The 25812-nt window shown below is 35.2% G+C and overlaps 1 protein-coding gene across 15 annotated transcripts in view; it reads right to left on the reverse strand.

Annotated features, from left to right (window-relative positions):
- Positions 1–25812, reverse strand: part of LRRFIP2 (LRR binding FLII interacting protein 2) — a 49716-nt gene that overhangs the window by 13084 nt on the left and 10820 nt on the right. For 2 of the 15 annotated variants that reach the window (XM_042816697.1, XM_042816682.1), the window contains exons 3-17: positions 21602–21688; positions 20142–20192; positions 17884–17937; positions 16199–16264; positions 14380–14421; positions 13492–13557; positions 12268–12342; positions 11753–11800; positions 11629–11673; positions 10297–10344; positions 10142–10198; positions 6820–6927; positions 4505–4549; positions 3700–3804; positions 3355–3426 (exon numbers count right to left, since the gene is read on the reverse strand). In XM_042816697.1, the coding sequence (XP_042672631.1) occupies positions 3355–3426; positions 3700–3804; positions 4505–4549; positions 6820–6927; positions 10142–10198; positions 10297–10344; positions 11629–11673; positions 11753–11800; positions 12268–12342; positions 13492–13557; positions 14380–14421; positions 16199–16264; positions 17884–17937; positions 20142–20192; positions 21602–21688 (969 nt within the window). The remainder of the gene's footprint in view (positions 1–3354; positions 3427–3699; positions 3805–4504; positions 4550–6819; positions 6928–10141; positions 10199–10296; positions 10345–11628; positions 11674–11752; positions 11801–12267; positions 12343–13491; positions 13558–14379; positions 14422–16198; positions 16265–17883; positions 17938–20141; positions 20193–21601; positions 21689–25812) is intronic. The other 13 variants (XM_042816685.1, XM_042816683.1, XM_042816684.1 and 10 more) reach the window with 13 other exon arrangements.

Consider the following 25812-nt stretch of genomic DNA (forward strand, 5'->3'; position numbering starts at 1 on the left):
AGCAACAACAAAAACACCAGAGAAAAATGCCTACTATTGTTCATTTTTGTGAGCGTCTTGAGTGGCATCATACAGTAATGTATGTTGGCAGAGGTCCCTGTATGCCATCTGGCCTAACCTCCCAGTTAAAGCTGGGCCAAGATCATGCTGATTGGAGCTCTCTGCAGTTTATTTTGGACTGATTTCCAGGGATGCAGAGTGCACAACAAGGCTGGGTAACTTGTTCTCGTGCTTGACTATCTTCCTTGTGAAAACTCTTGAAATCAAATTGGAATTTCTCTTGTTACAATACAATTTTTGTCTGTTGCATCTTGCCCTACGGCTGCTTGCCTCTGTATGGAATCTGTTCTGTTTTTTCTACAACTCCTTTCAGGCAGCTGAAAACATCAATACAATGAACCCACGCCCCATCTTAACAAGGCCACATTCCCCTTATTTCATCCATGTGCTCCAGAACACTAGCCATCAACAAGAACTAAGAAAAGAGCAAACAGTGATTGCAAAACAGATGCCTAGCTGCCTTAAAAAATAGAAAAAAAAAAAAAAAAAAAAAAAAAAGACTTGCTTGGAGTTTAGAAGATCAAATTAAAATGCAATTAATCATCAAGTTAATGCAAAAAAAAAAAAAATCTGTGTTTATGGAAGAGGAATAAAACTGATATTGAGACAGAAGAGTGGCAATTGTTTCCAAGAAAGGAGATAAGCTTAGAAGACCCTGACCAATCAAAAAAGTTAATCTTACTAAGACATCTCTGGAATAGTCCCTTTTTTTAAGAGAAGACTAACTCACAGAACCACTAAGCTCGGAAGGACTGCTAAGAGCATTTGGTCCAACCGTTAACCCATCACCTCGCCACCCTGTCGTCCCTAGGTGCTACACCCGCCCTTTTGTGCTGGTAGGCTCTGCAAGGATGACTTCAGGATATGGCAGCAGATGTTCTGGATTAGGTATGGACACTTGCAGCAAAATCTACCTATACAGCAGACTGTTAACTCTGTCTAAAAAGTGATCAAAACACCTGAGAAGCTTTTGAGATTAAACCAATTGCACGACAAAATACTTCTTTTTCTTTTAGCATTGGAAAAGTATTCATAAGTATACAATTTTCATGCTATGTTGTCCTCTAGCTTAAGTTACCATAGCTCCATTTCGTGCAATTATTGATACCATTATTTATTTTTGTAAAGCATCATCTTCCCTATGGTGCAAGAACTACATGCATTTTCAGTAATATCCCAGTTTTGCAAGAAGAAATAAGGATTTGGAAGAGTTTCTGAAAGACCTGGATGAGGCAGTAGGATGCCTGAGGATGAAGCTGCGGAAATGGGCTGGAATGAAAATAGATAAAACTCTGTACTTAACCTGTAACTAAGAAGAAATACCACCAATAATTCTATTGGCAAAGCCAAAGTGCTGTGCAAACAAGCCTCTGAAGCTTGAACCAAAAGACTAAACAAAGCAGACATCAAGGCAGAGCTCCATAAAATGCATCAGAAAAAAATGCTGAGGAAAGGAAAATGATTCCTTTTCTAGCTGCTGCAAGAGAATACAGAAAGACTTAGCAAAATAGAGGCAAACTGAGACATCAAAAAATGTGAAAAACTGACTAAATCAAAAGTACTTACAATACTGTTGACTGTGCTGACACCCAGATTTGTAGCCAAGTGGAAAAAGAAAACCTTTTTGTAGCAAGAGAGATAGGCAACTACAGAGATCTGGGGGAAGTGGGCCTACAGATCAGTTACCAGGCATTGGAAAAACACAAGAAGTAGAAGCAGGTACCCTTGTAGCTCTTGTTAAACGAAAGCAAACACCAGCAGTTGAGAAGGCAGTACATTCCTAACTAGAAAGAAGGGTTCCTGAAAGAACTTCTCTAAATTAACTTAATATATTTTATATCATTAATAATAATTTTAAAAAATGGAATACATTTTGTACCATCTTTAAAGTCAATCATAGGTCAAAGATCTTAGTGCCTACTGTACACCTGTGCTCTTCAGCAGCTCTAACAGACAACACACAAATAAGAGTGCTAAGTAATGACAGAACAACTGCCTTGGCATGCTGGTAAACATGCAGAAATGTAAGAGGAAGTCCTACTCTGAAAATATAATGCAATCTCAAAGTTAGTACAATCATAGATAAGTCTAACAATCTAGCAATTCTTCAAGTCTGTTGAGGAAAACTTAGAAAATGCAAAGGAAGTTTAACACTATTTAAAAAAATAAATCAGCTTCATACCAACTCTGACACTCTTTGAAATCTTTTAATAGTCATATAGCAAATATAGTTAAAATAGAGGCTTTAATTGCTCTAATCCTATCATATCAAAAGAAGGTTATTATCCTCTAAAGAATATTTTTGCTACCTTGAACAGCTCTAATTACATATTTTCTCTTTGCTAGAATGTCTACCACATTGTTTAACCAAGAAAATAAAAGGAGGCTGTTAAATGCCAACATTATATTCTCTAGCAGCAAGAAGCAGCCATTGAATTCTTCCTCTATATGGATGTAAAACAAGTATGTTAAGAGCTCTATATTTTATACAAAGCCACTCACGACTAGATAGCAGGAAAGAGAACAAATCCTGGAAAAGATATTGTAAGTTGCCTGATTTGTTATATTTAGTTTTCCTTCAGTGCGGAAGAGAGACCAATCATACTTCAGATTAACTGCAAACTGTTAATTGTGGAAAATTTACAAAAGAAAAGCATATTAATTTAAGCAAGCCAAAATACAGACAAATCTCATTAACCCAATACTGAAAATATCAGTCTATGATTTAAGAATATAACTGGAAGTGCAAACCAATACAATCAAATCATTATATTTCATAACTGCAGTCTACAAACGATCCAAACAAAACAATCTCCTCCTGCAAGCAACATGCCTGCCTACATGTCCATATTTTGAAAGCATTACTTCAGTTTTACTTTATAAAATTTCCTGGAAATTAGAAGAGTAATCAAGTTACTCATCATAACTGTATCTTATTTCTTTCTTCCTCATCTGACATATAGCAGCTACTTTGAATATCTATTTATTTGCTAACAAAGCACTGAAAAATACATTAAACCTCTTAAAACCTCATCATAAAACATTCACTAAAATGTTAAAGTTAAAATAACGTTAACGTAAACCAAATAATGATTTGAAATGTACAACAAGCAGATCTTAACATTTTGTCCAAATGACAAAATCTGATGCTCTCTATGCATTAAAAGTTAGGTACATGCTTTGAAGAAATTTAAGGACTTGTTAGTAAAGCTTAATACAGTTAGTGGAACCAGTGAGATCTCCATTACCCCAAAATACCCATACAGAATGCATGCATGGGAGAAGCCCTAATACCTTCAGTTCTTTAAGTCCCTGCATGTATCTCCCCTCTACATCGTGTATCTGGTCCTTAAGATCATAGATATCCTGCAGGACATAGGAATGAACCATTGCATAAGAAGTATGGGGAAATACATTTGTAGTTGAAAGATCGTAAGATTTGACATAAACAAGTTCTACTAAAGTAAACTATCAGCAACATAAATACTGATCAGTACAAAATATACATTTTTCCCCTGATTGAAAATTAAACCCTCATAGTATTTTCTTACTACTTATGAAACCAGAAGTAAAAAGCATTCCTCCCAACCACAAATACAATTTTAAGCTAGATCCAAATTCTCCAACAATGCAGTTTACCCGTAATTCACTGAGGGAGGCATCAGGATCCAATAAACTGCTTGTATCTCCACTTCCTCTCCTAGATGAGTTGCCACTCAGAGGAATTGAATTGCGAGACGACGGCTTAAAGAAGGGAAAACATTGCATCAGGTATGACATAGTGGTATATTTGACTTCAGTCTTTATAAATTATTTCATAACCATCAAGCACTTTTCTCTCATCTTTACTTTTTCACAGGATTATTTTCCACCAAATGTTTTCCAGCACTTATGTCACTTCTTGATGAGATGTTGGTTTCTGTTTACAGTCATCTGATTTATGAAAAGCTTAAAGAACAGTATGTAGCAGAACAGAAAGAAATAGAAAACATATCAGTTATCGTGACATTTCAAGTTTATTCCCAATTTTCTCTTCAGGCGATATCCATAAGGAGCTGTTAGTGCCAAAAAACACTTCTAAAACTTCTCTGTCACACAGCATTCAGAGTTCTCCAATGGGATCCAACATCTGTGTTTTTCAAGTCTTAGCCTCTTAAAATACAACCTTTCCTGGTGAATGTTTTACCCAGAAAATGAATTCTACAAGAACTTGATACTTCTTAAAAGGATATTAAAGAATAACGTTATTTCCTTTGAGAATAAGATGCAATGCATTATTTTCAGTAGAAGCAGTATGTCCAAAATTATTTCTCTGCAAGTTCTTAAAATTACTAAAATACACTCCACAAAGAAAGCACATATTTCTACTTTTGGAAAAATGTTAATGTTTTTAAACTGATGGATGAATACCAACAATCAAAAATTTTAATTCAAAGATTCTTACCCTCGAAAAAATTTCTGAATGTGATTTTTCACTCTTTTCTTCCAGCTGAAAAAGAGAAGGAAAACTGGTCACAATACACCTTTTGCTACAAAAGACTACTAAAAAGCACTATTCTGTTCAAAGATACTGAAAAATATTTGAGAACAAAAAGTGAAACGAAAAAGAAATATCAGAAGTTAACACAGATCAAAATGCATGAAAAAAAATACAGCTTCAAAACATAGTTTTACCTTAACTGCAAAATAAATGAATGCTTGTAAAGAAAAAGCCAGAAACCCTTTACAAAGTTTTCCAAAGAGTCATTGCTTAGAATAAAGTACCGAGCAAAACAAGTTCCATTACTTCAAATTTGAGCACAGTAGTGACTACAGCACTCGGTGGCATAACAAAGATTCATGCAAGTGCACTTCAGACAATCAGTGACGCCAGTGTGAATGGTCTAATTATTGGAAAACACATTTGCTACCTCTAACTCTTCAGTAAAACCAGAAGTTACATAAGGACAAGAACACACACAAGTGAAAGCTCTGAATTATTAAATAACTTTAATTCTTTTTTTTTTTTTTTTTGGACTGGAGCCTGAGCAAACAAACATCTCCTCCGCTTCACCTCCATCCCAACTTTTTATTTCAGATCCTTTGGTAATCCAGACTTGCACTGTAGACTTCCATAGTTCCAACATTGCAGGGAAATAAACACACAGATGAGTACTTTTTAAAAGCATGACCTCTTCAAAAGCTGGTTTCTCCAAAACCGCCCACTTTGCTCCCAGCCCAGTGACAACAGATTTGGAAGTTTGCTATCATCACAGTACAAACAAATGTTCCTTTATGAGATCTTTTTCCATCTGCTATGGTTTCTACAGCTTGACAGTGCATTTCCATGGCAGATTTATCATCTCCAATGATATACTGAAATTTTAATTTGTAATGTTTGCCACCTCCATGATGATAAAAACAATATGAAAAATCCAAATGACCTGAAGAATCATTTGGAAAGACAAAGTAATATCATAGTCTACATTTACATTAAGAATAAGTAGTTTTACATACTCCAAATTAACTTACGTAGGAACTACAATAAAAACAACTGAGAAAATAACAATTGTTTGTCTCAGCTTCCACACTTTCAGCGGAGCAAGCTTGAGTAAAAGAGCTCTACTGTAAGTCAAAAAAAGCTAAGACTTAAAATAGATAAATGCTCTCTGTCATACTCTGACCACATACAGAAACAAATAAAATACAAGTTATGCAGCACTATATGACTATTATACTGTCAAAATGTGGAATGACAGAAACAGCAGTTGTAAGGGTACTCTTTAGTAGTCATCTAGTCCAACCTTCCAACCATAGCAGAGTTGCTGCGAACAGAAACCCAGGTTAGCTTTTATTTATAGGCTCTGTGTGGTTAACTTTCACCAGCTCCTGAGGTTGGAGATTCTCCAACCTTGTTGTAACCTGAGTGCAACACTAATCTCCTTGTGGAGCTTCTCCCAGGCTCTAGCCTTGAGGAATAGCATGAGGTTGCAAGATGTACAGTTAAGAAGTGCTTGGCTTTTACCTAATTAAGCAGTGGCAGGCTGCTAGTAGATCAGGTAGCCCTTTTCCTTCTACTGTATATGCTAGCCCTGATCATTCAAAGATAAGGTTATGTACAGAAAATTCCCTGTTCTTTCTACTATTAAACATAAAAACTTTAATTAGCAGCAGCAATAAAAAACAAAGGCAGCTAGGTTTTTGAAACTCAGATCAAAGGAATGCGCAGAAAAACTGTCATCCCAATTTTGCTGCGACAAGCTCTGTTAACCTAGGACTCAGGGTGAGGGCATAGATGGCTTCAATAAAGGATTCTTAGAAACTCTTACAATGGATTAATGAACACTAGAATGTGCTAACAATAACATACTTAAGTCTATTTTTGTCATTAAAACAAATATTAGTGCTCCAAAACTCCACAAAGCAAAACTAGGTATTGCTAACTTCATAAAATAAACTTCCACAAGAAAAAAAAAAAAGATTTTTAAAATTGAAGAGATGCTTAGGCTCATCACCTGTCAAAATAATGTGAAGTGTTAAGACGTTACATGCTTCAAGCAACAGGCAGAATCTCCTTAAAATAAAGCAGCATGCAACATCAAACAGTTTTAAGAAAATTCGTGGACTGAAATAAGCCCCAATCCTTCAACAAGCAGACTTATTTGACAAAAGAACTCGGGGTTCTTTTACAGTATTTACTCCTCTGTAGAACAAAAATAAAATTCACAGTTAGTCAGTTTGCTCTACTTGGCACAATATAGCAACAAGCATTACACTCACACTATTCAAACCTTGGGCATCATCTGCATCAGAAACAACGCTTCCCCTGCGGTTGGAGCGACTGAAATAGTCAGCAGCAGTTTCGCTTTTATCAGAAAAATCAGAGGACTTGAAAAAAAAAAAAATTAAAAAAAAAAAAAAGAGATTGAAAGAAAACTGAAGATTATGAGATTATACCACAGAATGAACGAGATTCTTTTTTTTTTTTTAAATGTAGCAACAACTTACATTTTCATTGTTGCAATTTATTCCTGGATTCGAAGTATAAGAACTGCAAAATATTCCTTTCTGAATTTTTGAGACAGTAAGTGTCTCTGTAGAAATAACACATGTGCCACACCATTATCAATACTTCAGCCATGCATAATTTTTAAGTACACTTCAAATTTATTGTTCTGATCATTGTCTATCTGGCCAGGTGCTTATCTAAAAGCAAGACCAATAGATATTTATTATTGACCCATTTTCTATCATTTGAGTAATATAAGAAGTACAGTCAAATATAGAAAAATGGCTTGGAATCAGTAGTGCCAAACTACATAAATCCTTAAAAAAATAAAGAGAATAAAATTGCAAACCATAAAAACAGATGATACAGCCTGAAGTCAAGAAAGAGAAGAATACTTTTGTCTACAAAGGTTGTTTCTTCTTTGGATCACACTCTTGTCAATCTAATCTGGGCTTTCACTCTCTCCATTTTCAGAATCTTTAAAATGGAATAAAAAGTTTTCTCCCTGAAGCCACCCTGAAGTGGCTAAAAAGTGAGGGGAAGAAGTGCTCACATTACTCACAGAAAAGGCAAGATATATCTAAACACATGACGATCACTACAACTGCCACAGGAATTCAAGTGAAATATTTTTTAAAAGCACATTATATATGTTAAATGTGAACAATGCATTTAGTTTTAAAAGTACTCGTATGAAAGAAAAATCTTTAAGTAATTTGAAAATACATGGCCTCCAGTCAATTTTCACCATTAAAAAATAACTCAGAATATCTTTGTACTTGAAATAAATACTTGATGTAGCTTCATCTCATTTTGATTGAAGATGGTGAGATGCCTTGTACACAAATGTGACCAGTGACAAATAAAATAGTCAGCTGATGAATACTTACAGCCACTTTACAATAACTAAGGAACCAGGAGGAATTCCAAACACCACCATGTCACCCAACTCACCATACTATCACTCTTCCCTTGCATGGCAAGATCAGAGAGGATGCATTTCTCTCCATTTCATCATCTGTACGTCACAAGGATTGAAAACATACCCTTGCACTTAAGTCATTATAATTTTTATATTTCTGTATTTTATTATAGATAAAAATAATGTTTGAATGTGAATTTCTTTGTCCAAGAAATTTGTATAGCACAAATGAAAGATCTGTTCTGCGAGGAACAGTGAAGAAACTATGCTTATAATTAAAGCATAATAAAAAGCAATAAAAAACTTTAAAATAAAGATAAAATGAATGACTTATACAAGCTTGAGAAACAACTATTGAGGCATATTTTTTCTCAACAGTAATATATATGTTTTTTTTAAACAGAAACAGTTCGGTCAGAAGGCTGAGGCACGAAGTAAGGCTTGTATTAAAAAACAAACAAAAACAACATTAAAAACCCTACAGCACCAAACAATTATTATGTGTCTAACATACTGCCTCAATACAAAGCCAAACAGAAGGCACTAATGGATCAAAACACATTTAGACTGTGAGTAAAACTCAATAGTATGCATCTTCATGGAGGCCAACAGGAAGGAAAAAAAACTGCTCAGGTGCTCCTCAAAAATTACCCTGGTTTTTCTCTTCAGTAAAGATTTATTTCATTACTGTTAAGTTCATAAAACGTATCTTTGAAAGCCTCACCAGAAAATTTAAGAGAAGCCTTTTCCCAATGTGCCAGTTCTACCTCTGAGAAGGTAGTCAGCACACCTGCATCTTTTTCCTAATGGGTTTTTCAGATGCAGAGCACTATGGATTTGTATGTTTTTCACTGTTGTTTTCTACTCTGATTTCATGTTCTCTTCTATTCTCCCTTTCGATTTCCCAAGGTTACTGAGCTGATTTCCAGTGCAACACCCCAGTGACACCAAGTCTTAACAACAGAAAGAATACATGGAGTGATGATTGAGCTGTGAGCAAGATTTTTGCTCCATCTACTTAATATCATTCTCAGAATTGTTTCATGCAATTTTTTCCACTTGGAAATCTATTAAATCTTCACTAGTATATGTTGGCATTAATGATACCACAAACATACTGAAAACTGATACATAAACTCCTAAATATATATGTTTTATATATAAGGAATTACACTCAATCTTGAGAAACAGAGGAGACAATTAGTACACTCAGCATCCAAAAGACTTCAGAGCTCACAGAATCACAGAATTGTAGGGGTTGGAAGGGACCTCCAGAGATCATCGAGTCCAACCCCCCTGCCAAGATGGATGACAGTAACTCCTAAGTTTTGGAACCCTTTACAGAAATGGCAAAAGCCCCTTTTTCCTATACTCCTTAAAATTTAGTCTGAGTCTATTGCAGCTAAAAAAACCAATCAGTTTCTCACAAATCTTTTTTTTATTTTTTTTTTTTTTTTTATTTTTTCCTCTCTAACACTGATAAGAACATGTGAAAAATGAAAACATGACTATTTCAGTTTAACCCACACAAAATGCTGACATTCTTTTCTTGGGTAGCATGACAGATGAGCAGATGCATCAGTAAAACTGACAGAGCTGCTCTGGGGCAGAAACATGGTGTAGCTACTAAAAATCACAAATGACTTTTTGCAGCACAAAAAGTCATCTTTGGAGCAACACTTTCAGCATAACAAGTTTATCTAATTTTTTATCTAATTCAGGAACAAGTTTATCTCATTTTTAAGTACCAGTCACCAGAAAAGTGAGCTGATTACTTCTCAGTGCACAATATGAACAATACTGAAGTTGACATCAGTCCTCCTCCCCCAGAGAAAGACTTTTTCCATGTGCTGGCTCCAGCTGTGACATAAGTGGTAACTGCACAAGGTACTGCACTTCAGCACTTGGTTCTTTCCAGTTCTGTACATCACAAATATTTGAGAGATGCTTAAAACAGGAAATTCCTTACTGCTTCTTTATTTCATTATCTCACTGCCTGAAGTTCACATCTTGGTAAAATTTACATCTCTGTTAAGCAGCAATTTTTTAATTAAAAAAGTGAAAATCTAATTAATCAGTAAAATCACTGTTCATTTCAATCAGTGAAAACTCTCATAGCTGTTGTGTGTTAGTACCAAAGCATTCAGCAAAACATGCAAAGGAATGCTCACCACAGGACTACTTCGAATTGAGCTTGCTCTTGAAGAATACCAACTGTATTCAGATGGCTAAAGAAAAGTGTTAAAAATTTTCTTAATTTTCATTGCTTTATGTCTCCAAAAAACCAAAATTTTGAAGGAAGCAACTGAAAACCTGTAACACTTACAGTGCAAGAACTACATGAGCTACGTAATCCATCACCACTCAAAGATGCCTGAGAAACAGAGGGAATAAAATGCCATTTATATTCTGACTCGGAAATTACTGTCACACACTCACACACTGAAGTGCACTGATAAATTAAATCTCATTTTTATTATCTTACCCAGCTAAGCATTTTCCAGTTGCTATTCATGTTTTTTTGAAAGGATGAAGAACAGTTTTTAAGAATTGCCAGTAGCATTTCCTCCAACTAATATGATGTCTACTTCCCAATATAATCTAAATTTCAGTGAAAAATAGCTAAATAAGTTTTGAAAGTCAGCTTTTTTCAGAAAAATAAATATTTTAAGTGAAATTTGTTTTTAGAAGTTGCAAACCACCCTGGGAACTGAAGTCGTATCGTACGCTTATCCATCTTGAAAACCCATGCAGATTTTCCTGAAGAACTTTTTCGGAGTGCCAGGCTGAAATCTATTTACGTATGGAACAATAACGGAAGCTCTGGCACCAAGCTGAATAAAAATTTAGAGCCTCGTGTTGGTTTCCCCTACCTCTGAAGCTATCTCCAATAGAAATTAAGAATTATGTGCAATAGCAGTTATTACAGTCGCATTCTCTCACTGGATCTTCTAATGTTATGACAAAAACGCACACAAAATCAAGAAGCAAACTGCTTGCAATTCAAGTGCATAAGTGCATACAAATATTACATCTAAAAAATTTGACTATTCTCTCACATAGTTTCAGAACTTCTCTAGGTGGCAGCTAAGTTAGATTTGAATTGCTGTAGCAGTAAAAGGCATTTAGTTTCAAGCATACACGGTACCTTTTAAATAGAAGCTTTATGGAGCTACTTAGCCATTCTTGTTCTAGCTGCTTTGTACTTTGTAAAGATGCCCACTTGCACTTTTGCACACTTACAAGTTTTAATTCTGGCATCTTATTTGAAAGTACATGAAATGTATTTACCACAAGTTTCTGTAACATCCAGACAATGAATCTCTCATTCAATTGCTAGATTTTTTAAAATATTACACATGCAGTTGTTGTCTATCGTGCTTAGATTAACTAACTCTAAGGCCAATGTTCATGAACATTACTGCTGTATTCATAAACTTTATGTTTGTCCGTAAAAAGATCATCAAATAGCAATTACAAAAGCAATTTAAAAGGGGGAAACCTAGCATTTAAGGACCCTGAACTAATGCCTCCCCAAAACGAGATGCATGAATTATGTATATCTAAGAGCACAAGAAGAATGCACATGTAATGCTGCCAAGCCACACGGCCATACAATACAAACTTAAGGCAACTGTGCAAAATGGGGCTTACGAACCAAACTGATACTTCTTATCAAACCAGTGTTTACAGAAGGAGACACCTATAAAGAAAAGCATAATTTTGATTTTCAAGGGCCATTAAAACATCTGGAGAAAAAATGTCTTTCATGCAGTACTAACCCTGTAACTCCTAGTTGTTGCCACTGGATCACTGCATAGAGAAGACGACTGTAATGTGAAGAACAGAGAAAACAAGAGAGAAAGAAACTTTTTCTGTGTACAACTTATGTTCTTATCAGTTGCTTTACATCCACCAAAAGTTCTAAAGATGGAAGCAATCTATTATAGTTGCAAAATATGTAAGAACTTTTAAGAAAAGTATGGACAAACATTCCAGGAAAATCCATCATCTTTGAAAACGAAACATGCAACTTTCAGTAGAATAGTCTAGAATTTTTATCAAACAAAAGTAGCCATAAATTAAGTAGTGTTTAAAAGACATCAATTTCCTTTGGACACTTATTTAAACACGACCACAAACATACCTGCAGTTACCGTGAGATGCAATCTACCTCATCAGGCTGTTAATTTATCACTTATAGCAATGTACAGTGAGTAGCATATTGGGGCTAGATTTTTAACATGCTGTATGTACTTTATATATTAAGCAACAAATATAGGAAGGAAGGACAGACCCGAGTATAGTAGGAAGGAATCGGTTTGCTATATCTAAGGCTGCTATAATTTCTCTGTTCATGGTAAAGTCCACTCTGTGAAAGGGAAAGAAGAAGAAAAGAAACACTAATATCGCAAGAGAAAGAAACACTAATATTGAAAGACCAAATTTGACAGCCCAACTATTTCCAAGTTCAAAAATTGGGATTTTTTTTTTTTGCCACATATTAGCATATGCCATACTCTTAATGTCTTGCCCAAAGTAGAGAACAGTTGTGTTACACTCCCTTATAACAAAACCCTAAGAAGTTTGACTAAACCCTGACAAGTACAACATGAAATATAAGAAAAACACGAGACAGAACTCACTAATGATTACTACAGTTGTTCATTTTATCTTTCTTTTTGTATTAGATACCAACGTATATCAGAATGTGGAGGGAGAGAAGAATCTAATAGGGAATGGACGTTTGCATCATCACCCTTAGTCCATAGCCTAACGCTGTGCATTACACCAAGCACAAATTCTGAGGGCTAACAGCTGAAACTCTGACTTATTGTTGCTTTTATACATTTCACAGACAAATAGCACACATATGCATATACATATGTGAGAAGAAACTATATAAGAGAGAGAAAACAGAGAGGCAAGTACATGGCACTGTGTAGTACTTTCAGCATTGTCTCAACCCACACATCCACTGCTCCAATCACTGCTAAGTCATCAGCTGCCAACATCCCTGAAAAACTGCCTCCAAATACTGGCACTACATTGATGCTGCACATTGGATTTTCTAGAAGAGTGTTCAGAAGATCACAATAACCCACATCTTCCTCAAGAACTCACATGAATAATGTCAACGTTTATGGTAAATACTACCTTAGCTAGTTCAAAACTACATTTAAACTCTAACAAGTAGTAGTCAAAGCACAAGTAATAAAAACCCGTATTTCCATTCTGACTGAATAAACTTTAATTCACAGAAGTGCCACTTCTAAGCCATTTGAAAAGGCTTCTCACTGAACAGTATTTTTCATTCAGATGAGCTCCATCCACGTAGCCCTACTGATGTGTCACAGCTTAACACACTCAACTTGTCAGAATTTGGTCAGTACAAGTTCCTTTGTTAACAAAAAAATAAAATAAAAGCATATATCAGCAAGCCAATCCATTTACTCACGTACTATATTAGTACATAACAATCTAGACAGTGTATCTGTAATAAATATCATAGAAAACTAACCAATAAATCTTTACGGGAATAAGCAGTTTTCTTCTTTGTACTGTGAGATTCACCGTAAGCATGACTCTAAGAACCAAATTTAGAAAAGTTAATAGCACTACAAAACAGCAGCTTCATTCTTAAAACACAAAATGTCAATTCAAGACATGACGTGACTAGAAAAATAGGCCATACATCTAACACTGTGTAAAAAAAAAGACAAGTAAAATTATAACCATCCTTATCTTTGGTTAGAACCAAAGTATTTATCTTACACAAGAAATGTAAAAGCAAAAATCAACTTAAAAGTGCTTAATATTACAGATTATTTTAAACACTGTTTTCATTATGCTGCCTACTTGCAGATTATTCAAATAAGCAAATTCAGCTTTTTAAGCTGCTAACATGCTTCTGAGTGGAATTGGTGCTTCATTTTGCTGAAGGACATGCACACAAATCTTACTATAATACCATATCAGAACTACAATGCTTCATAATGGTAAGAAGGGATACAAACCACATGCTTTTTTCTCTAGACCAAAAAAAGCCAGTATATTACATTAAGTTTAATCTCCTATATGAAATATAGAATACAAATGTGTACATACAGATACAGTGTTGCTTTTTTTTTTAATTATGTGCTCTATAAGCTGCACTTAATTACATTTATGGTTTAGCAATGACTAAAGTACCTACTGCAAAATAGCTGTTAGTTGTCTATATGTTACTTCATTAGACTTCTTCCCCACAGAAAGTGGGGAAGTAGTATTCTTGACTTTAAAGTGTGATAGCACAAATCTTCTCTTTTTTAAGTCATTTTTAAAGTAGCTGTCAGTTAGTGTCATCACACTGTGTAAGAACAAATCACAGTCTACATTCACACAAAAAACATGCAAAGTGTGAACATACAGGGACCGAATATCTTGCAGGTCTATCCTTAGCACTGTCATACTGAGGTAAAAGAAGAAGAAATGAAAATGCTTACTTACAAAAGGAAAACAGAACAGAAATAAAATCGCATTCAACTGAGGCAGTGCTTGTTGTGTTACATGATGAAAGGCAGATAGCTACACAGGAAAAGGAGTCAACCACCATCAGTCAACCCCACTGTTGAGGTACAAAACACATCACAATGCAGGGGCTCCCCAGAGCACCTTACAGAGCATGGGACTTACAGCCTCTAGGGCACCGAAGACAATATGGAACGCAGGGAAATAGCATTTAGGGATCAGGTGGGGAAAAGGAGAGAGAAGTGTTTTTGGAAGGAACAGGTGCATGAGGGAAGAACAGTGGAGATGAAAGGGGTTCTTCGTGTGTAAAACCACTTCTGGTGACTGTCCTTGTCTGGCCATGCCCTCTGCCTCATCAAGACAGTCTGATCTGGCTTCTTATTACTTCTTATTACTTCTTATTACTTCTAACTACTTTCCTGGGTGCACATCTGGGTATAGAGGCCCAGGGCAAACAACTGGACAGACTGAGTGCCTAGGGCCAGTTACTGGAGGGATCCATATTGCATACATGTAAGTATTGCTCACTGACAGGCCTTCCTCTTAGTCAACGTGACACAGGAGCAGAATGTGTTCATGTGAACGCTGAGTGTTCCTGTCCACATCAGCCTTGTGTTTATATACAAACAAAATAAATTTAACAATCCGATGTTGTATATTTGTCTTTTTTGGACATTCAGCAACAATATTATTAGCTGAATCTGGGAAAATGGAATGACAGTGGAATGATAGTTTATCTCTCAGTCTACCAGACTTAGGAATGCTTTAGGAAATTCATTTGTAATAAGTTTCCCAGTGTTCCCATGTCTTTTGTCATTCAAAAACTTCTAGAGAATCTATATATTAATTAGAAAAACACCAAACAACTACAACAAAAAAGAAGAACATACATCTTAGGCTTTCACAGTAAGCTTGTTCTTTTGATTTCAACTCATGTGTATAACTTAGTTATTCTGACTGTACATCATGCACAATTCAAAATGCTGCTCACTATTTTTGCTTTAAGAAAGCTTAGGATAATAAACAGAAGTTGAAGACGATTCAAGAACACAATAATATGCTAATATAGCATGCTAGAGCACTACCAAATGTTAGTTTTGGTGAGAATTCCTGGGAGGACAAGAAAAATAATTTCTCTTATCTATTGGTATATCTGAGAATTCTGCAGAGTTTAACTTACATCTCAACTATAAAGCGTTAAGAGCTTACAAAAAAAAAAAAATCTTTTTTCATGTAAATATTTACTGAAAAACTGCCTAAGCTCTGAGTGACAAAAAACAGATACAAATACAGATTTTAAAAAAAAAAAAAAAAAAAAAGTATAATTTCTATTCATATTAGTCCAGAATGCAGAAATAGCATAGCAATACATTTACTTTAAAAATAGTTGAGAACAAAATGCTTCCTGACAGAACTTCCAGGAACACTTTTGTACCCACCAAGGTTGATGCACCACCTCTGTCACCTGATTTTACTTCTCTTTCGCAAACATTAGGAGAGACTGAGAGATTAACTCCCTTCAAACTTCGAGTTTTTCCTTATGCCCCCAAATTTGCTATCACAGATAAAATGCTCCATTACATCAGTTATTCCAGCAGTTCAATAAGCAGTGTTTTCCTTGAAGAAGCATGCTTTCACCAAACAACTGCTTTGGTAAGTAGAGATTGAAAGGGTTATAATGGGAACACATCAAGGCATGCTCATTCTGGGTTACACACCACAAGATCTCTCCTTCTGGTCATACTTGTTCTGCTCCTGTGAGACCCACTGCTATCCAAAGGACTCTTAAGAATGAAATTGCAAAAGTATTTCAATATACAAAGTCACTAGAAGACTCTCTAATGATAACTGTTAAGCTTCACTAAATTATTTACTCTCAATCTTCATGTATTTGTACGCCAAGTGAACAAGTGTAAGAACATATCTGAGCAAATCTATATTATTTCACAGGTTTTTGTCTCCACTACAATATTTTTTCTCTCCCTGTCAGCCAACTGTTGTTTGTAAAGTAGTCAATATTAGGTCATTAAAAGTGTTTATTTGGAGACAATACCTGTGACAAAAAAAATGTAGAAGCACTTATTTAACACAGAGACGTGTAAGACGTTACATAATCTTTGACAAACTGAATTTGATTTCTAATTGCTCGTAATAAATGGCAATCATTTTTATTTAAGTCACACCAGAACATTCTATTCCAGTGAACTAAACAGACCCAACCTTTTTAGTATTGTAACTTGTCCCTCCCTTGGGCCTTTATTACAACTATTCTTTAGCACCATTTTTCATTCAAAAAGACTATGGGAAAGCCAGTACAACAATAAATAATTTTACTACCAGTGTTTGGGGTATCTCACAGCATTCGGGTAAGGCTTTGTCACTAACAAATAATACATTCCCAGATTCTCAAATAAATAAAACCCTGCACTGTATTCCTTCTTCAGAACACATCCTCAGGTACTCCTCTTTATCCCACAAGTATTACAGAAACAGTAATATCTGAAGTGCAAGAAAACACAACAGCAAGCAGGAGACCACAAGCATCGATTGGGAATGAAAGCTGAAGTTACCAACTAGTATTATTCATCTTCAGGAAGTGGTCCTTATCTATAGGATGACTGAGTCAACAGAAGCAATATTAATTTTTTTTTTTTTCTATTTGCAGAACTTCTGACACAGGCAAAATGGAAAAGAGAACTTCTCCCCATGAGACCACTGCCATCTGAACTGTTATTGTCAATAGCAGCTTCACATCCAACCGTGAGCTGCTGGTGTGTAACAGTACCCATAGTGACAATGGGCAGCTGCTGCAGGAACTTTATTGCTCTACTCTTCAAGGAAAAACAATCGATTCTCACTAAGGGGCAATATCTGAAGCCTAAATGAGGACAGTTATTCAGATATTTTTAAAGAAATACTTCATTTAATAGTAGGCTGGACTAACACTAAAAGATGACCCTTACAAACTGTCATTAAATATAAGTTATTCTAAGGAACCAAATGTTTCATAATATGCATTTCTAAGCAATTTCCCTGCCCTACTGTTAGCCACGGAAATTGACCATAAATTATTATAAACAGAAGAGGAAAAGAACTCAAGGTATTCACAGCATTAACTTCAAAGATTTAAAATGTGACGATTGATATTCTTTTTAAATGCAAAGACACAAATGCATACAATAAAAAACATTCATGAAAAAATATGTAGAGTTGATGGAAATAAAATACCAAATGAAGTTCAACATCACATGTGATTTAAAATACCGTCCCCCAAATCGTTAATGCTGAAAGCATCATCCACTTCCTGATAACATGAAATTGTACTTATTTTTAAAAATAATTGTAATTGTACTTTTTAAGAAGGGCCTTGTGGCAAGGGAAAAAATACAGTTTTAACACAAACCAAATATGAATGTCGACTGGACCGGTGAGAATACCTGGCCCTCTCTGAATCTTCCTGAGAAAGAAGAAATAGAGTTATTCATGGTAATAAAAAAACATTAAAAAAAAAAAAAGAAAATGACAAAGTACAAGCAAGTGAAGGTGAGCAACATGCTGTTAGCACTTTTAATGCCATGTATTATTTTCAATAATCGCTGTGGTAAGTGAAGTCATTCAAGATTCAAGTCAGGAGGAATTGTGATTTCACCTGATTTTGGAAGTGTACTAATGCATTATGTTACAAAATGAAAATGAGAGAGGTGAATATAATTATTTAGTAAGAATCCAGCACAGAAACCTTCTGATTACTGTACTAACGTAGAAAAATGCAGAAGATTTTTTTGAAGCCCATTTAAAAAGCTTTACAGAATTACATTTTACAAAGGCATTTTAACCTTTATGGAGATCAATGTTCTCTATTTCCTGATGTATATTTCAAATATTCTATCCCATAGGAATAAAGCTTCTTAAGCAAATGGATCAATTGCAGAATCTATAGGAAGCTGACATCTGTAGTGTCCGTGGAAAATGATGAACCTAATTTACACAATTGGGGAGGTAGCTAAGACACCTTCACCTTCTATTTTGAAATACCAAGGAATGTTTATTTTGTCTCAAATAAGCATCTCAAAATTTTCATTACAAAAGATAAGTACATTTAGAATAATTTCAAAGCAATCCCATTTGAAAACTAGAACAGGGCTCTAGAACTAGGATCTTTACTCAAATACTTCCTACCATTTCACCATATATCAAACTATTATGAAGATCGTAAGCTATTGATCTTCACATGTAAAGGCTCAGCTTCCTACAGACAGCTTTCATATCATTACTGTCACAAGATTACTTTCTATATTATTATCACTGGGTATATTAGCATGCTTAACTATTCAAAAATTGCATGGTTAATTCTTGGCAATAAAAAAAATTGAACACCTTATTATTCTATCCTTGTATTACCATAAGAAGAGGTGGATTACACAATGACATTTTAGTCTGTCTTCCTCTCTGTAACAACTACTTTGAGTTTTAAAATGAACATCGTGCCATGGAATGAATACCTGCTACTCATTTTTGCAGTCTGCAAACAGATGCTTAGATAAAATTCCTCCTGGTTGCCTGTATAACACCAGTGTTTCCTCAGTAACATACCTGAATCATGAAAAACCTGACTTTCTGTACACAGATGCCTAATTTTGAAGTGAAATTGCTCACAAAGAAGATTTGCATTATGGAACACATGGGTGGTTTTGTTTTTTTTTTTTGAAGGGGGGAGGGACAGGGAGAGCAGTGTACATAAATGCACATTTTATCACACGTTAACAGAGCCCGTTTTGATTTGTTATAAGTGACATGAAAACTACCACACAAACATGCTAGCTAGGCAGTCAGTACCAGCTCAGCACAACTTCTGCAAATGAAATTCTAATGACAGACCAGCCTTTTTCATCCTTAGTGCCAATTAACAGCCACTACCTTATGACTACTTTTGGCACGTCCTAAATCTTCTTGATTCAAATCATTCACAGTGAACGTCAGGATAAAAGCAATCCCCCAAAACTCCCACCAATTCACAACAACATTTCTTTTTAAGAGGAATTCTCTCAAGAGACAGATTAAACCAGTATAAACTGAGAAGCAACTCTCTAGGACTGTAATTCAACTATTCATATGCCTCCCTATTCAGAGGAAGCAAAGGGCAAGGGGTGAAAGGATGAAAGTAACACAAAGCAGTTTTGGTTTGTTTTAAATCATATTACTCGAAGATTTAAGTCACAAAAGCGACTTAATCAATGATCAACGAAATAACCACTGTTTGCTGTGTTACTCAAAAAGGAAATAAATGCAACTCTGCCAAGAAAACAGTGGAGAAAGCCTCAAACCAAACCCCACAAGCCAAATCCCTCAAATTCACTGAAGTAAAAATATTTACTATTGAAAAGACATTTACCAATACTGAAACTGAAGTAAATTTGAAGGACACATAACCTCAAGTCAGAATATGATGTCAACAACATGCATCTCATTTAAGTTTCTTCCTTTTTGCTTCCATACGTCATCTTGCAAATCCACACCCATACTCAGCTATTATACATGTTTTTTTCAGCAGTTCAAGACAGCACAAAATGACACACCACAAACCATTAGTAAATTATTTCCTCCAAATCCTGTTAGTTCCTTGAGTGGCAAAAACATGCACAAAAGGTTGTTTTAGCCTACCATCCATTTCTGGATATGAGCCCATTTTGTATCATATGAATGCTGAGAAAACTACAGAATGTAAAAAACAAAAACAAACAAACCATTTACAAAATAGTTTCCAAATCAAAAACTCCAGACAAATCTAAGTTCATTGCCATGTAATCTTCAAAGTAGCATCAGATACAACAGCAGTTAGACAACAAGGTATGCAGTAATGAAAGACACATAAAAATATGTTATGTGTTTTATAAGCAGTACTTACCATCACAGCAAAAAAAAGCAAATATCATTTACACAGATTTGAATAACTACATGAACTAACTGAAACACTGAAACTTCTGCCTGCCATGTGAAAACCTGAGCAGACTTGCATTCCATTCCATAGAATAATCAAACACAGCTGACAATCTGCCTTCTTTATGCTTTTTCAGTCAAAAAAAGTGATTTTTTTTTTTTAAGGAGAAATGTGTGCAGTAAAACACAGTGTGTAAATATTATCCCAATTCCAGTAAGTTGTTTTAAACAGAAATCCTAACAACACGTATTTATTGTAAACATTGAGTGCAATCAAAAGGGAAGACATTGACTGAAAATTGCATATCTGAAGTCACATACTCATATTATCCAGTTACTGAATGTATTATAAATAAAAATAGAGCAAAAACTGCTTTTCCATCATCCTTTCACCTTTATATTAAGCAGTGTTATACATGTATTATCTACACTGTGCTGCCAGTTATCCATACTCAGAATGAATCTCTTCCACAGCAACAACAGACAAAAACTGCTGAGTGTGTTTTACAGTAAATGTTTACAAAAGCAATAAAAACCAGATGTCTCAGGTGGAAGTGTACTGATTCATATCCAAACAATATTAAGCTTCACATTAGATACTGAAAACTGTTCCTTTCTACACAAAATTATTTGTGCACACCTGAGTCCTGGACATTGCCATTTACGTTCCCTTCTGAACATTTAAAAGAAATAAGCAGTAATATATAAATATCTCATAAAAACATGAATTCATTTACGCCCACTTCTAAATGTTAACACACTGAATTCACTGCTCTGTTAATGGTAAAACACTCAAATACCTCATTTGCCCACAAAGGCAGAATAAAAAAAGAATGTTACAAATAGTTTATTTCTCCTTTGGAAGCACGAGTTCTAACAGCCTACTTGTACAGCAGATTTTTTTCTGCAATACAGCCTTAAATATTACTCAAGTTCAAAATCAGTATTCAGACTAATACTTTGTGAGGTGTTAAGCACAGATGAAAAAGCAAGATAACCTTGAGTATATAATCCATAGGAAAGAGGAGGGTAACAAGAGTACAGTTTGGAGCAGAGGGGGAAGGAGAAAGAGAGCTAACAGTTATCTGATGCTCAAAGTCCCAGAACAACATTGAATTACACGGAAGGACAAAACTAAGGATTTCAGCACAGGTTTGCAGTGACTCCTGGCACTTTAACACTACCTCTTTTTGCTGCCTCTCCAGCTCTCTCATACGTATATCTCTTGCTTCTGCTCGAGCCGCCCGTTTTGCTGCAAGTCTGGCTTCAGCCTACAAGCAAATTGAAAACATTCCAAGTTTAAAATAAGTTCTGTGTGTAACTGCTTGCATACTGAATGTAATAACCTCTTCACGTAATCCAGAATTGATCACCATCACCAAAACATGACTTCTTCTCCACTTACAACTTCACATTCCCCAAAATATCCACATTTCTCACATTTGGATAATGAATGGATCAAAGTTCTCTGTTTTTTGAAATATTAAACTCTTCATGACAAGTTTGCCATAAAAAAATCTTCTAAATTTAATTAAAACGAGCACAGAGAACCAAAACCTCATAACTTCCATTACCCAGAACAATTTTACAAAACTTTTTCGAGGTTGCAAATGGGATGGGAACTTCAATGGGATGTTGCCTTAATTAAGGGTTGGGGTTTTTTGTTTTGGTTTTTTTCCTGCTTTTGTCATCGGTACACCATAGGTTTATGTAAAACACTAGAAACCCATCAGATGCATGAATATTGTGATTACCTACTGTGCTTCAGGAAAAAGAAAGGGAAATTAGCGTTTGAATGATGTCACAAGGACAAAAATATCTATCAAAGAATTATCAAATAACAACAAAAAAAAGCAGCAAAAAACATTACAGCCTTGTTACTTAAAATAGGCTTAATTTCAAACAATTCAAGGATGTTTTCTCTCTATTCTGCATATGTAGATGGATTGGAAATCAGTGCCAGCACTGCTGACTGCCACTATTTGATCACTTCTCAAAGGCTGCTCTTCCTGCCTAAGGACCACATACAAGAGAGCAAGGGAATCCCCAGCAACAGGAAGTCTTTTCTCACTTGTAACCCTGCTCTGCAATTGCCTGTGATCATAGCTTACGTGGGAGATTATTTCCACATGCTGTACAAAAAGAGGGAGGATTCATGTAGCTGATACGCCTAGTTTCAGATCTATCTATAGAATCATAGAATCACAAGATTGGAAAAGACTTACAAGATCATCTAGTCCAACTGTCCTCCTATCACCATTGCTACCACTAAGCTAATAAACCATATCTCACGGCACCTCAAAGATCACCTACAGATCAGCAGACATAAGCAAACAGCCTTTAGACTGGTAAGGCTTTTTGGTTAAACAGAGCAAGTCTGTTTATTGATGCATGGTAAAAGTCAACTCCCTTTTCATCATTCTCTCCTAGCCCTGCAGCCTAAGCTTCACAACCATGTTTCTAGAGGGAAAACCCAATGTTTCCTCATTTTACTGAACCTTCTATAATACTCAGAACAGTACTATAAACATATTGGTCATAAAATATATGAAAAAAAAAAATAATTCCAACTTGTTATAGAAAAAAAAAAACAAACAGGAAAAGAAACAGTTTGGTACTGCGTTAATTATTAATCTGAGCAACTAGATTCATCAAAAAAAAGTACAGAATTGAAAAAGCACCAAAATGCAAGGCTCTAGATCACACTGCATTCAAAAGGCCATCAATTATTCTTTATTTACTATGGAGTTGTTAGACAGCAGACTTGTCCTGAAAACCATGATAACTATGTAGCTGAAACTGAAAATGAGCATTAAGCAATTCATTATTAAAGAAATAACCATTACTCATAAGGACATAGCAGCACTCAGGAAGAATGCTATTTACTCTTTTGTGATACTGAAGAAAGTCTGTAAAAGTTGTCACAAAACAAAAGAAATTCTTCAGACTGAAATAGTCTCACATATCTACCAGGGGAAATTCAGGGCCATGGCAGCTCTGCACAGACAGCTGACTTGAAAAGACGAAGCTGTTTGGACCACAGAAGTGGTCAAAAAAAGAAATTTAGACTTTTTTTTAATCAGGAAAAAAGGAAAGAACAGACAATAAGATTCTAATGCTTTCATAATTCAATCAATACTTGAATTGAAAAACATTCTTGAAATATTCTTTGCTCAAATGCAGTTGGGAGTCAGTACAGGTTGATTTTTACAGCTTGCATTACATAAATAACAATCTTAAAAAACTAAAGACTGGCCAATAGAGCCTTCAGCTCAGTTTTATCAATTGTTGTTTTTCATATAGTTTTAAAATCAGAAGAAATGTTTCTTATGAAAATATATTACAGTATCACAGAATTTAAACGCAGCTTCTTAAGAAGCGATGTATCAAATCCAAATGTTCCTGAAGCAACAAAATTAAACTCTGCACTGTCTACTATTTAGCAAACATGAAACTATTTTAAAAGCTTCTAAGGGGATTTCCAACTGCTATAAGGAAAAAGAAAGTGATAGCTGAGATTTCTTAGTCGCTTCAGTTGCAAAAAAGATGAAGTATCCAAGCCTGTTCAATCCACACCAGTACACCTAACTGGTGGCTAAAAAGAAAAGAAAACTCCTTGATTATAGTGGAAGGCAAACAGGAAAGTTAAGGTAGAGACAGTGACTTTGTCTGAGATTTATTCAGAGAAATGATCAAGAAAGGAAGTAACAGACAGATAAGATACCTGTAATAGCATACATCAAGTAGATAGGAACACGAGAAAGAGGCCCTCACTATTTTATTTGGACAGGAAAAAAAAGATTTCAGTAATATTTTTTGTTTTGTTCTGTACATAAATACACATGCACTGTTCCTCATCTTCTACCTTCAGTGTAAGCACAGACATGGCTTTAAATCAAGCACTGTATCTGCATTTCTTCTGGTATCAGCTCTGCTGCTCAAAGAAGAGCTAAAATATTCATTTACTTCTGAGTTCTGGAATTCATCTCATTCATTTCAAAACAGATATAAAGGTATTATATATTATAAAAACGTATTTCCTTGAGCCTGTATAAGCATCGTTTCATTCTAGAAATATATATTCATACTGTTGCTGTTTTCAAGTACACTATCAAGAAACACCCCTTATTGGAGTACGTTATTTTAGAAAACATGGCACTGGAAGTGAATGCTCCCTTTCCATTACTGGTGATATGGTCAGTTTCTTCATTTTCACCTAAAAATAGTCACTAAAAACTACTTGCAATTATTTTAAAAATTGCCTCTGCATACTTCATTTCTCCTCTTTTCCATTTTTATTTTAAATAAATTTTTTGCTGCAATCTTTTTAAGAACTTCCAAACTACTTTATCTAGCACCTGGTTCTTTAGTTAGCATCCAAATAGTTTCTGTAGGAAAGGAAGAAAAAAAAGAGGAAAAAGACCAGATTTAAATCTGAATGTCTTTGGCAGACAGTCTGGAGTCTTCTTTCTGAAGTGTTTTTTTCTCAGCATCTTCACAGCATTGATAAAATTCTTCATAAAGAGAAAAAGCTTACTATCACACAAAGGTGACACGGTACAAGTTTTCCTCTCTGCAAAGTTAAGCGAACATAAAATTTGCTTCCACAGTATGGAAAGGAATTTTTCCTCCTTCACCTCACTTGCAAGAAGGCAATCACTAGCAAGTAACAGTATTTTGATTTTAGTTTCTATACAGTTACCTCACCAGCCTCATTAAAGCTTATTTCACATTTCTTATTGAGGGAAGTTGTTGCAGTTTTCTCTCTTGTTGCTCATTTCTTCAGCTTATTTCCATGCTCCTTTACCCTCATCCTCTCCTTACTATCTCTCCACGACAGCACAGTCATTTACACACCAGATGGATTTCTTGTCTCTCCTCAGCTGTATCTTTTGTTTTACTTTTATATCTGATATGCCTGCTTTTTGTCCAACTGCCACTAAGTAAAGAATACAAACAACAAAATCTTAACATTTATGTGATGAAGATTTAGCATGCTCCTGTCACATTTAGTGCAACAGCACAGAGGAAATGCTTGCCTCAATGCAAACTCCCACAGCAAGCAGAAGACAGGAAAGCTTTCCAGGCTAGTACTACAACAGATAAAGGGGAGGGGATGCTAACAGCAAAGTTATCTGATACAAGAGAGAAAGAGTGAAAGAAAACTGACAAGGAGAAAGCAATTTGTTCAAGTCCCTCAGATCCCATGACAGTGACTTTTCATTGAATGTTTTCATACAAGACAAGACATCAGATTCAACTAATGAAAAAAATGACCATAGAGATGTGAGATTATTGGTTCAGTGCCAAAGAATTTGACACCATAATTTCCATTTTTGCAGATGTTTGTTGGTCCCAACAGACTTTGGTTTTTTTTACACATCCCACAGAATAA

The sequence above is a fragment of the Centrocercus urophasianus genome, unplaced genomic scaffold, assembly GCF_019232065.1.
Source record: "Centrocercus urophasianus isolate 14NV4802_14NV808 unplaced genomic scaffold, USGS_Curo_1.0 seq_16, whole genome shotgun sequence".
In the NCBI taxonomy this organism is placed as follows: domain Eukaryota; kingdom Metazoa; phylum Chordata; class Aves; order Galliformes; family Phasianidae; genus Centrocercus; species Centrocercus urophasianus.